This window comes from Hypanus sabinus, chromosome 2 (genome assembly GCF_030144855.1).
Source record: "Hypanus sabinus isolate sHypSab1 chromosome 2, sHypSab1.hap1, whole genome shotgun sequence".
NCBI classification, from domain to species: domain Eukaryota; kingdom Metazoa; phylum Chordata; class Chondrichthyes; order Myliobatiformes; family Dasyatidae; genus Hypanus; species Hypanus sabinus.
In genome coordinates, this window is record NC_082707.1 from 62,083,815 (window position 1) to 62,097,948 (window position 14,134).

Here is a 14,134-nt window from a genome sequence, read left to right on the forward strand (position 1 = left end):
TCCATTTGCAGAGGGAGGTAGAGACTCACAAGTTCTGTAGCTTTTTGATTAGAACTGTAGGGATAATGGTGTGAAACACTGAGCTATTGTCAATAAACAGCATCCTGACATAGGCATTTGTATTGTCCAGATGATCCAAGGCTACATGGAGATTGCATCTGCCATAGACCTATGGTGGTGACAGAAAAATTGCAGTAGGTCCATATCTTTACTGAAACAGGAGTTAATTCTAGCCATGACCAATCTAGAAGCCTATTATAGCCTTTGTGAGTGTTTATGGTGAGAAACACTCTGGACTCTCCTTCCATCTCTGTCATTAGGTAGCCTCAGTTATGTGCACTTTACTGAAATATTTCCCTCCACAGTGGTTTGCAAAGATATCCTTTGTCCTGGGTAGAGGGTATTGATCTGCTTCTTGTACTGGGATGATGCTGACACTAAACTCACAACAGATCCTAAAAGACCCATCCTTCTTGGCTGCTGGACCACCGGTGTTGCCCATGAACTCCACTCAAACTTGGAAAGAACTCCTTCAGCCTCCCTGAGATTCAGCTAACAGGCTACTTTATGGCAGGTAGTATAATGAACCAACAACCATTGAATACTGATGCTGCCCGATCTGCTGAGTTCATCCAGCTTTTGTACGTGTTGATTTGACCACAGCATCTGCAGTGTGCTTTGTGTTTAGTATAATGAACCACCTTTTGTGGAACTTGTGGAACTTGGGTGAGGCATTTTCATTTCACACTTTTTAAACACTATTTTACTTTTCAAACATTTGAATTCTCCAATGCCATCCTTGAACAATGCTGTGGCACCATCCAGTACCCTTCTTAATTTGCTTTCATTTGACTCTATTGTAGGGTATGTGGCATGCAGATGGTGGATGGATCTCCAAAACAGTTGTAGTTGTCTCATCCAATCACGTCCCCTTAATGCAGGCCCTCCTGTTTTTACCACATACAAGCCCAATGTTGCTTATTGGTTGTTTTATTTCACTGTTATGAATGTCATTCTCATGGGAGTTATCCTTTCTCCAGTACACAGTAAAATCTTAGTTGAATTATCTACAGGCTTCAGTTCAGTATCTTTGAAATGCCATTCAAACTCATTTTGTGGAATGACTGAAACAGCCGCGTAAGTATCCTGATGAAATGTCTTGGCCCAAAACGTCATCTGTTTACTTTTTTCCATAGATGCTGCTTGGCCTGCTGAGTTCCTCAAATCTGAGACAATGACCTACCTGTTGAAGCACAGTGAGCTTTGATGCAGATGAGGTATCCAATCTGCTACCCCCTTCCACTTCCTGGATGGTCAAAAACCCAATGTTTCTTAGCAATGAATTCCTCATTTTTTTCCTCATTTTGTCCCAGTTAGTGGCAGCCCAGGTCAGAACTCGTCCACTCAAGAGAGGGATGATAAAGGCAATCTTGGCTCAGTCCATAGGCTGGGAGAGGAGGTTATGGCATCAGGTTGGGGATATACAGAGAAGTATTCAGGCACTGGAATCCAGGGCTAAGAGGGATCTGTTTGACTATCACAGAGTTACTGTATTGATATGGAGAATTGGAAGAAAGTGGCATGTAGATGGCCAATGGTTTCCTATTGCTTCTGGATCATATGCTCATGTTGACAGATGACTTCCTTTAGGCAAGCAGACTCTGCTGGGTCAATCAATGGTTCCTTCATCCTGTCAGGGAATGTAAAGGAGGCTTAACCCAAAAGTAGAGATGATTTAGAAGTGAATGAAAACTCCAATATTCAATTGCAAATAACAAGCTACCAGGGGCCACAAAATAAGACAGAACAAATACTAAACTGACAGACAACAAGGTAACTGAAGCCTAGAAGCAACTGGTTGAGACTTGCTGTTTCAATGAGTGATCAAGGATTGTGGATGAGAGTTCATAAAGGCTGCAGGTGATCCACTTGAAATGAGTGGCAGGTGACTCCTGTTAGCTGGTGGACACTGGGAGGAGTTGGTATGTGTAGGCTTGAGTAACAGCTCTGTGTAATTGCACAATTAGTGATTGCTCCATCACCAGAGAGCACAGATTATAATATTCCAGTGTTAAAGTTGTTAACAATGTTACTCCAATGTAATGTAAACACAGCCCCTTATAGAATGCAAGCATCAGGGATTATTTTATTGAGTACATTTTTCTAATGTTTCCCTGGACATTGATTAGAAAATATTATCATCTTAGTTTTGCCCATTGAAAAGGTAGCTCTTCAACTTCAGAACCTATTTAGTACAGCATTAAAACACCAGGCTGGTTTACTTACTTAAGTGGGCATGAGTCTGCCATCTTTGTTTTTAATTCACCTGCATGTTGTGGCATTAAAGTCAAGTCCAGAAGTTATTCTCAATCTCTTACGGACCCTTGTGAACGTGATGGAGAGCTACTACCTTGAAAGATTGCAATCTGAATTGTTAAAGTATTCCCACATTCTTACTTATATTCTTGTTATTCCACTAACATGATTGTTGCCACTTCCGCTAAGCAGAAGTTAATCTATGCCCCATAATAATTTTCTACATCCCTGTCAGTCTTCCTTGCTCCAGGAAGAGGGGACAGCCTGTCGAGCCTCTCCTCATCAGCTTTCTGCTGAGTCCCCGCTGAACCTTCCTCAGTGCAATCATATCATTTCTATGCTGATCTAAATCAGCATACGTTGCAGTTGCAGGCTCATCAATGCTTTCTGTAGCTGCAACCTCCCTGCTTTATGGTTTAAATCCTGACTAATGAAGACCTTATTTACTACCACACTCCCTGTGCTACCATCCTCAGGGATCTTTAGATTTGCAGGAAATCATATGGAATTGAATCATTTGGGAAGGTCAGTCACCACCTTCATCCAACCAAAAATGCATTGATGGCTATAACATCTCTACTCACTTATAACTGTAATAAACCCAATAAAGTTGAATGTAAAATTAAGTTTCAAGGATGTGATACAGATGTAAGATGTACCTTTTGTCTTAGAGTTTGTTCTCCCTATTCAATTTTTGGCTCATTTTTTGTCAGTAAACTGCTGCAATTTTATGCATAAATAATAGAATTTCACCACTTTAGTGACCATGTGGAAGTGCAAGTCCTGCCATCATCACTGCTGTAGCCGCTCACTGCACTTCTTGAGAATCCATTTGCACAACGTGCAATGGAAAGCAGAGGAATTACTGTGTGTGACAGAGGTGTGTTTCATATTTTTGAATTTGTTTCAAAGTTTTCATTTGTTTTCTGAAGAATTTAAGCAGATTTGAATATTTTGAGTATCCTCCCTTCTCTATTCCCAACTCTGCCTTTTTAACCTCTTCTCATTTGCCTGTTACTTCCCCCGAACTATACTCTTTCCCTTTCTCCTAAGGTTCATTCTCCTCTCCTATCTGATTCCTCCTTCTTCTCCAACCCTTGACCTTTCCATCCACCTGGTTTCACCTTTCACCTTCCAGCCAGGCACCTTCCCCTGCCCCCACCTTTTTATTCTGGCATTTCCCCCCTTCCTTGTCAGTCCTAATGAAGGGTCTCAGCCCAAAATGTCAACTATCTACTTATTTGCCTGACCTGCTGATTTCCTTCAACATTTTGTCTGTGATGCTTTGTATTTTAATTTTACTTTTTAATAATTGACAAATTGCTAGACAGAAACTTTGCATTTTAAAGTATTGACAGCCAACTAAGCTTAGTTGCAATTTTTTTCTCACATTATCACAAAAAGATTGCTAATCAAATATTTTTATTCTGATGAATTCAATTTATATAAAAAGAAAAGGAAAATATTTTGTATTACAACAGATAGAAGATAAGTAATATCTCTGAAGATTTAAGAAATGCTCAATTTGGATCCTGATAGTAAGAATGATACAGATTATCACAATGTTACATTACAATAACTATATTTTAAGTAACATATTAGCTACAAGTGCACAGCCAATCAGCGAGATAATAGAAATCCTGAAAAGGTAAACATTATGTTATATTTTTCCTTCGGGTCACCATCGACAATTTCAAACCATATTTCATCCCTGCTTTTGAGATGCATGATCAGAGATGCAGAAATATCATTGTTTTCTTTCCACTCTTCACCAAAATTACTAATAATAGGAACACCATTAATAATTAAATCAACTTGCTTTTGCTTAAGAGAGGATATCACACTGTAGGTCAACGAGTAAATGCCATCACTTTTAGCAACAAATTTTCCTGTTTTTAGATGATATAATTGCGCTTCATTAAAGAAAATTCTTTCAAACAAAACTGGTGTCCCATTTACTGGAATTTGGTATTTACCAAATAGTCCAACTGAAAATGCCTGTGCATTGGTAATATCATCATTCATTTCTTCAGAAATTGGGGGCTGGGTTGTTCGTGGTCGTAAACTCATTTCAGTAACAGGATTTCCTTTGTAGGAATTTGTTCCTTCCAAAGGAAAACGGGGCTTCATCTCGCTTATCCTTCGTTTATCACGGAGCAGTGCTTTCCGTCCATGAAGACTGCCTTTCTTTCCAGAATTATCTCGACTTGAACCCGGGGACTTCATCTCATCAGATTCATTCTCGTGACTATCTTCTGATTCTGGACTCCCATCTGGTCTTTCAGTAACAGTGTTTTCATTACTAATGTCAGCCAAACCTGAAAACAATACACAGAACAAATAACTTATTAAAAATCCAATCCTTCAACAAACATTTGAAATAAAGCTACTCATCAAGTATTTAACTACCTAAATATTTTACAGCTCTGACAGTTATTTGAGTTATCACATTGAAAAAAAGTAGAATGAAAAATGGGCACAAATGGTATTCTTACAATAAATTATAAAATTCTTTCTATAGTCTAATAGTAAATGAGTAGATTTTACTAGTTGCAAGTTATGACATAAAACTGAAAGACTTAGAGATTGGGCTCAATTGTATCCATCTTGCAGTGAGGAATGAGGTAGAGTATACCAATGAATGAATATGTAGTTCACACTGCATTTGTGATATTTTTTATGATTATAATATTTTCACTGACATAAGAGGCTATTCAGCCTACCAGTTCTACACCTGCTCTCAAGGCACTTCTATCAGTCCTATTGTCTACTTAATCCCTTGAAAGCTGTTGTCTTTCCCAAGCCCTTCAACTAATTCTGCTACCATCTACACTAGGACAACTTAAAGTAGCCAATTAAACTAACAGCATATTTTATGGGAGGAAATGGGAACACACAGGGGAAAACCACAGAGGGAGTTTGCAGACCACAGTCAATGCTCATGGTCAGGATCAAATCCACTTGATGCAGCTTAATAATTGCTGTGCCATTGTGCATAACTGTTATACAATAAACAATAATAAAGCCATTATATTTTCTCTGTTGCATCCCCCATCCCCTTCTCTTTCCAACCCAACAACTACCAATGGCTCTCAGCAAGACAGTGACTGAAACTCAATTCAGTTTCCTTTTGAAAAAGATTGGTTGTAAATTACTGAACTTACCTTCTAAGATCAATCATAAGTGAACCTTCAGTCTCACAGTTCAGACATGTGCTCTCTCCAATACTTACCTCAAGTTTTCTCTTAGCTTTTTCCATTTCGCTTTTTCTCCAATCAACAATTCCCCTTCATATACCTTGATATAATTGGCATCATAAGCCACAGAGAAGAAAATAATCTGGCTCTCCTATTATTTATCCTCTCTTTATCCCCTATTGCCCCACCTTTAATACGTCTTTTGCCCTTCTTTACCCATCCTCAATGATAATCTCACTCTTCATTCTGTATCTCTCCTCTCCCTCTCTTCCCTTTTCCCTTTGAATACATAATTCCAGCCATTCTTAACTTGAAGATTGTCCATGTTTAGGACTGGATGTACACAGCATCAAACTGTCAAGTCATAGTATCAAACACACCAGATTTCCTCTTCAAAATGAATTTGTTCAGAGAAACTGCAACATAATGAGAGCTAGTAATTCCCTCTCTCCATTTGTCTCCAATCCTTAAACATACTAGGTCCTAAGGTATGGCAGAAATGATAATTTAGCTTTGCATGGTCAGTGCTTGTCCTGCATTTAGAAAAATAAAGGGCAATGGATAACCCTAGGTAATTTCTAAAGTAAGTACATATTCGGCACAGCTTTGTGGGTGGGAGGGCCTGTATTGTGCTGTAGGTTTTCTATGTTTCTATGTTTCTATTTCACTGATTCAGTACCTTAGATGTATCAGTATAGAATTAATAAATTGCAATATACTGTGGTGATTTCACTTCTTCGAACTCTCATGAAAAATATGACCTTTATTATGGGAGAAAGACTTGACATGTAATTCTTAAAGTAGGCTTCAAAAATGTTGATTCAAGATCATATGGAATTACCATTAACATCAGATTCTGTAAAAGAAGTTTGTCCAGCTTCCAAACTTCCATCATTTCGAGGGGTGGCAAGTCGCAGTGGGACCGTAGTAATTGGCATACTCCCTTCATTCACTTGAAATCCACCAGGAGTAGTAGTAAGCGGATCAGATGAAGTACTCTCAGATTCCAAAGAAAAAGCTGTTGTTAGATCTTCAGATTCATGTTCACTTGATCCAAGTTCACCGTTATCCATTGATGTAAGATTACCAATGCTTTCAGAGCTTGTCCCATTCTGAGCTTGTATTCTCCAAGCCAGTACTGACAGCACTACCACAAGTGTATAGAGCATTTCTGCAAGGAGCCAAATCATAACAAAGATATTTAGAGATTAGTGCAGAGAATTTTTATGAATTTTATATACTTACTGAAGTAAACCCTGTAAAGTTGGGGATTGGGGATTTACTGCTTCATCAGTCAACATCAGAGACTCTCATTTTAGATGCAGAGTCCAAAGTTAGGACCAACTGAGATCTGCTGCATCCCATTTAACAACATATCCCACAATATTATTTTTGTTTCACAGCATATATTTACTCTGGTTACTCCATTTACTCTGGTTAAGATTACCAGACTGCGCAAATGGACAATATTGTGATATTCACTTGGGGTGACAAATAATTTTATGAAATACAGTGATATCTACCTGACAGTCTTTCATGTTATTAATCTGATTAAATTGATTACTTGATAGTGAAAATATAAGATTCAAGATTCTGTCCTCATACATCTGCAGATCTTATATTCACTCCTCGTACCATAGCCCCGTTTGAATATATAGGGGTTAAATATCATTTGCTAAGGACTTTCTTTTAAATAAGTTCAAATGAATATAATTTTGTTGTCAGACAATTACATTATGAGTTGCTCTGGAAGAGTACTAAGTACATCTGATCTGCCGAGTGCTTCCTGCATTTCTGTTTCTTTTTCCCCAGGTTTTCACCATCTGTGATCTTCAGTTATTCTGACATATAACCATTCCCTGATGTGCAGCGTGAAAGAGTGAATGACCAGGGAGCAAAGAGAAAAGGATAAACTACAAGACCCCATGAAGGCATTAAAACCACACTGGGATTGGGCAGGCTGCAACCTTCGTGAGAAGTCTCTCGTTGGACAGTCAGCGCAAAATTTTAAAAGTGCTTGGGTCTTCTGGAACTTTTTGGCAGGCTGCAGTCATAACGATCTCTAAGGCACTTGGCAGAGGCTGATGAAAAGAAGTGAGGTGTAAGCAGAGTGGCCATCTTCGGAGTGATGTTGTTGAAGTGTGCATTGTTAGAATGGCCAGGCTTTAGCTCAACAGGCTTCAATGAAAACTGATTTAAGTTTAAAAAGTTAGAGGTATAACAAGTGTAGGCAGGATGGTGTTTAAAGCAGTGGTAGGCTCCTCCTGTGAGATATGAGATTTCAGGATACCTAACAGTCTCCTTGATGACTACATCTGCAAGAAGAGCACTCAACGTCAATACCTGACTGACAAGGTAGAAGAACTTGAGCAAGTGCTAGATGCACTCAGGACCATCTTGGAGGCTAAAATCCTTGTAGATGAAACTTTCACTAAGATGGTCACACCCAAGTGCATGCTGCGGATAGTAGATCCATGACCACAGGAGAAGTAAGGGGCTCCCCTGGGGCCATTCCCCTGAACAACAAGTATACCCCCTTGGATACTGCTGGGGAGGGGGATGATCTATCAGCACATAGCAGCAGCAGCTGCCCAGCCAGTAGCACGGTGGCCAACTCTGAGCAGGCAAGGATAAAGTCAGGCAGAGTGATAGTGGGAGGAGACTTGATCGAAGGACAGGCAGGAGATTCTGTGGCTGCAAAGGAGACAAAGGGATGGTGTGTTACCTCCCAGGTGCTACGGTCTAGGAAGTCCCAGAGCAGCTGCAGAAGATTCTGAAGAAGGGAAGATAAACACAATGGTGCACATTGGCACCAATGGCATAGGTGGAAAGGGGGAAGTGGCCCTGCACAATGAGTATAGGGAGATAGGAAACAGGCTGAGGAGCAGGATCTCCAAGGTAGTAATCTCTTGATTACTCCCAGTACTATGTGCTAGTCAGAGCAAGAATAGGATGATAATACAGATAAATGAGTGACAGGGAGTGGTGCAGGGGGCAGGGTTTCAGGTTTCTGGATTATTAGAATTGCTTCTGAAGAAGGTATGACCAGCACAAAGAATGACGGGTTATGGTTAGGTTTCCTAGAACTTTTGAGGAGGGTTTAAACTAATTTAGCAGGGGGATGGGAGCCAGAGTGCTAAGCTGAGGATGGGACAGTTGGTATACAAGTCAATAAAGTGTGTGGTGAGAGATCTGAAGGACAGGCAGTTGATAAGGCAAGATAGCAATCAATTGGATGCGATGAAGTGTAACACAGGGGCAAAATTGAGAAGGATTTTGAAGACAGGACTGAAGGTGTTATATTTTAATGCCTCAGTATACGGAACAAATTAGATGATCTTGTAGCACAACTAGAGATTTGCTGCCACTGGAGATGTTCCAGTGGAGTTCCATGAGAAAGATTCCGGGAATGGAAGGGTTATTGTATGATTAATGGTTAATCATGCATTAACCCTTTCATGGTTAATGTGTGTTTGATGGCTCTTGGCCTGTAGTCACTGGAGTTTAGAAGAATGAAGGTAATCTCATTGAAACCTATTCAATATTGAAAGGCCTAGACAGTGTAGATGTGGCAAGGATGTTTCCTATACCACATGTGTCCAGAACCAAAGGGCACCACCTCAGAATAGAGAAACGTCCATTTGGAACATAAATGTAAAGGAATTTCTTTGGTGAACCTGTGGAATTCATTCCCATGGATGGCTATGGAGGCCAAAATATTGTGTACATTTAAAGCAGATGCTGATAGCTTCTTGATTAGTCAGGGTGTCAAAGGTTCCTGAGTGAAGACAGGAGAGTGAGATTGAGAGAGATAATAAATCAGCCATGATGGAGTCAGTGAGTCGATTGTCCCAATTCTTCTCCTATGTCTTATGGTCTTATGGATTTACAGTCTAGGCTTCCCCTTCAGCACATGAGCATTGGCATACAGTTGCACAAAGTAGCTGAGTTATTGTCCAGTAAACATTATATGATGATTAGTTCCGGAAGTAATAACTATAATTGCTAAACACAAAAGTATCTGCAGATGCTAGAAATCCAGAGTAACACATACAAAATGCTGGAGGAACTCAGTAGGTCAGGCAACATCTATGGAGCATTTCGGTACACTTCATAAAATAAAATTGCTCCTACTTCTATAATGGAAATGATGGCTTCCAACTTATTTTTCATAACTAACAGGATGTCCTATAGAACTGTCTTCCCTAGAGTGTTGGAGGCGGAGGGGAGACTTAATAGAGGTTTGTAAAGTTATAAGAGGCACAGATAGGGTAGACAACTAGGATCATATCCCTAGGATAGAACCAGAGAGCAAGCTTTTAAGAATAGAGGAGATAGGTTTCAGCTAATGTGAGGAGCAAGACTTTTACACAGAGAGCATTAGGTGTCTGGTATGAGTTACTGAGGTAGTAGTAGAAGCCAGCAGCTTAAAAACTGTTTTAGTTTGACAGATGAATATGAAGGAATGGAGGGGTATGGATGATACATAGTCAGTATAAGCTGGCATCAGGATCAGCAAAACAATATGGCCTGTCCAGTGCTGTACTCTTCTACATTCTATGTTTTAACTGCTAGTGTATCAAGCATCTCATTATACATTCCATTGTCTATGCCATCAGTCTTTTTGCCAGGAGACCTAATCTACAAGGATGCCCTCCAGGGTGTGAACAGCCAGTCTGCTTTTTAGCCCTTCCCCAGTAACCAATGACCTGCCAATCTTAGCTCTAAACTAACCTTTGTATTGCATTGCACTGGCATCTAAACTGGTGACCGAGAAAGCTAAACAGCATGACGGTGTGGATTCAGTATTGTTCTCACATGGTTTGTGCAACATTCTCCAGTGAAACTGCAGTTCCCGACAATCCAAAAGAAAAATGAAGCACGTTTTGGCATACTGACTAAAGTTTCCGAAGGAGTATCAGTTGAATGTTTCAGGTGGAGCTTCCACTTCAACGGAAAACTTAAAGGAGTCAGTTTTAAAACATTTATTCACAGCATCCAAAACTCTGCACACAGGAACCAGCTGATATGAAATTAAATAAGACATTGTGGGCTTCCTTACCTTCACTGATAAATCAGAAGGAACTGTAAGAACAAGAATGTGAGAAATATTGAGGTATAAGTATACAATCATCTCAACTGGTTTCGGCCACATCACTGGCAATAAGGTTAACCAGAGATGGTGTCTGAGTCCATACAGGGTCACAGTTTATGCTGAAGTGATTAGTGAGGGACTGCTGCCTGTCAGTAAACTGCCCTCGATTGTGCACCAGCTTGTGCTGTAAAAGGCAAAGTCATGCCAGTGGGTGGCTGATGCACCATCAATAACTCACTCTGAGATATAAAGGCGAGATATCGGCTTTTATTGACTGGAAGAAGGAACCAGCAGTGAGTGACCACCATACTACATCCTGGAGACTGACAGGCCGGGCTCAGGCCTTGATCGCCTTTATACAGGGGTCTGTGGGAGGAGCCACAGGAGCAGTCAGCAGGGGGCGTGTCCAGACAGATATATGTAGTTCACCACAGTGTCACATAATGTTCTTAGGTGATGTGCCTATTATGGTTGAATAACTGTTGGGGTTGTGCCAATTGTCACGTGTGGTTGTGCAATTTGCTGCGATGGGTTCTGTACAAGCAAGTGGAACAATGAATGAATATTAGATACGCTACAGATTGAAGGGTGCATTCAGCACAATGTGAAGTCACTGGTGGAGTTGATGGGTCTTGGCTTTTGAAGAAATATTCACAAACCTTTGCCACGTATGCATGGAATTAAACTTCGCGTTGGCACGGTGTTCAACTGTTTGATGTTTGAATCTGGTTCACCACCTTCTGAGGTATTTCCTCCTACTACCTTTAGAGGATCAGCCAGTTCCTTTGAGTCGGGAACATTTTTCATCCTTTCTACTGACCTGACCAAAGCCTGCAACAGTGAGAAACCCACTCTCCACCATGTTACGCCACATCTCCTCAAGCAAGCTGCTTTTGCTGTTCACTCTACCAGTTCATAAACCTAAAATCACTTTGAATCATAGGCAACGACTGCAAAAAAAATGCACGCTGCCTTTACCTGGCATTGGCCCTGCCTGAATTTTGTTATACTTAATCAGCACGGCTACCAATGGTAAACAAAAAATAAATAGCTGTAAATGAGCAGCAAGGATGTTATCTGCATCCTACCTATACTTATTCTATTGATGGAGTGTTAATTGTGCAGTGATCCAATACCTGATTTCCAATGCTATTGAAATAATCCTCTATAATCCTTCATATTTTCTTATATTTAGAAATCGTGCCATTAAAAAAAACAAATGGCAAAGCTACTAAAAATGTTTTCCCCAAGTTCAGCTACAAGGTCTTTAGAAATATTTCCCAACAGTTATCTCAGGCACTAGTTGTGCCTACAGTTAGTGCACAATTTATGCCCTATCTACAGGGTCTTTTATTCCCGGAAATTCAGTTATACCCTAAGGAATATCATAGGAGTGTGGGGTCATCCTTGATAAGTCATTATAGCAATAGTCTTTGGATTCAGGTCAACAACTTGATCACAGCCGCACCTTCTTGAGTTATTTTGCTGATTATTCCGCCATGAACCTTGACTCTTCTAAACACATTCTTTAGAACACATTCACAGCGCTCATAAAAAGTATTCAACCCCCTGCAAGTTCTCATGTTTTACATTGTTTGCTATTCAGGAATAAGCACAACAATTCAGCTACTTGTATTACTTCAAGTAAAGGGAAGCTTGTTAAATTGAAGCATGTTATCTGCTCATTTTGACATTGTTGTTTCCTCTTTCTTGTGACATCTCAGACTCAATGCACTGGTATTTTAAGTTGAAAAGGAACACGAAACCATTGGTAGGTGGAATCTTTTGGATCTCATGCCATTGAGCATTTCTCAGAAAAGTTCCATCAGCTGGTTTAATTCCAGACATCCAACAGCACATTTTAGTGCTTAGTTTACCAGTTCCATTGAAAAGACAGTCACAGTTACCATTGTGTTATGAATCAATTGCACATTAAATGAAATATAAGACTTTTTGAAGCAATGTGTTTCTTAATAAATATTTATCACATTTTTCTCAAAGAAGTTCAAATAGATATTAAATATACTCTTAATTTTAAAGTAATAGAAGTATCTTTACATTTTAAAAAAATACATAAAACAACTCTTATTAAAAGTAAATCACCATAAAACAGCCAAGAATCTGCTTGAGACATTCGCTATTCACTGCTTGATTGTTCTAAGAATATAGCTTTACCTGCAAGGAATCCAACTTCACTGCTGCAGCTTTGGTCAGAAGTCTTGATAGCTGATCAACAGCAAGTCTTTTAAATAGAATGGCCACGCATGACTGAAAGTAGGTATTTGTTCATTAATGATATATATCAGGCGCTTGCTTTTTTATGTTTTAATAATCTACGAATAAATGAAATCTGCATCATGCTTCATTGCTCAATCATAATTACTGTTTTCAATTGACAATCAATTGAAGCCTACACTCTGTGCTATATATAAGTTAATGAAATTTCTAAGCCAAGAAGCTTCAATTCCAGGCAGTTAATTAGATAAAAAGAAAAATGTATATAAAAATCCTAAATACTGAAGAACACACTTACTGACACAATGCTACCTCTGTTACTGCACCTTCACAATGGGGTCTGTGTTGGTCAGCACCTATAAAAAAATATCTTAACCTACATTTACAATGACATTCTCAGTAAATAATTATATGACATTTTAGTGAACTGTATGAGAAATAAGTAAGGAGTGGTTTCCACAGCTTTTTTCTTTAATGCTACCAAGAAACTGATTCACTTGGATCATTTGAAACTGTATATAAACTGTGTGCTAAAGTAAACACAAAAGATTCTGGAGACGGTGAAAATCCAGAGTAAAACATGCAAAATGCTGGAGGAACTCAGCAGGTCAGACAGCATCTATGAAAAGGAATAAACAGGAGACATTTCAGACCAAGGCCCTTCATCAGGACTTATAAAGGGTTCAACCTGTAACGTCAACTGTTCATTGCTTTCCATAGATGTTGCTGAGTTCTTCCAGCACTTTGTACATTCTAAAGTAAAGTAGAGGTTCAATTTGCTTTGAAATAAAAGGCACCATTTGTGGCTATCACTGTCAGGTTCCAGCAATCTGCATAAAACTAACCCAAACACTGAAAGCATATTGGAGAGTAACATCACATAGATCCAGCACTGTTGGTGTAATGTGACAAGACACTGTTGTAGATGGTTCCTCTTCCTTAATTTCCTCAAGAAGGAAATACAATTAAAGATTTTATTAAAAATTAAGGCTAATAGATTGAATGAACGTCTATTCATATAATTTTCTTTCCAAAGGAAGAGCTAATGCAAAACTCTTTGCAGCAAGTGTACAGTCTGCAGATTCTTCTCCATAGTCTTTCCTCACTCATGGAGCCATGGGCTTTAATAAGTTCATCAAAAACCCATGTGTAATGACCACAGCTGCTCCCTGGAGTTGCTATGTGTTGAAGATAATATCTATTGTTCCCCTGTATTCATAAAATCCACACTGTGATTCAAGAGTTAGCTCTTCAGCTGCTGGGAAAAGGAGGTTGAAGATGATCCCCTTTG

At 39.4% G+C, this 14,134-nt stretch overlaps 1 protein-coding gene across 1 annotated transcript; it reads right to left on the bottom strand.

Moving 5' to 3' along the window:
- Positions 1 to 3,721: 3,721 nt before the first annotated feature.
- Positions 3,722 to 12,876, bottom strand: LOC132379259 (complement C1q tumor necrosis factor-related protein 2-like). The gene is made up of 3 exons (XM_059946963.1): positions 12,784 to 12,876; positions 6,355 to 6,684; positions 3,722 to 4,634 (listed from the first exon to the last, which is right to left on the bottom strand). The coding sequence occupies exons 2-3, from the start codon at positions 6,680 to 6,682 to the stop codon at positions 3,937 to 3,939; spliced, it is 1,026 nt and encodes a 341-aa protein (XP_059802946.1). The 5' UTR covers positions 6,683 to 6,684; positions 12,784 to 12,876; the 3' UTR covers positions 3,722 to 3,936.
- Between the last annotated feature and the right edge of the window lie 1,258 nt (positions 12,877 to 14,134).

Coding starts and splice junctions, on each gene's coding strand:
- LOC132379259 (XM_059946963.1), bottom strand. CDS start 6,682: ATGCTCTATACACTTGTGGTAGTGCTGTCAGTACTGGCTTGGAGAATA. Junction 4,635..6,354: donor TACAGAATCTGATGTTAATG/GTAATTCCATAT, acceptor TATTGTTTTCAG/GTTTGGCTGACATTAGTAAT.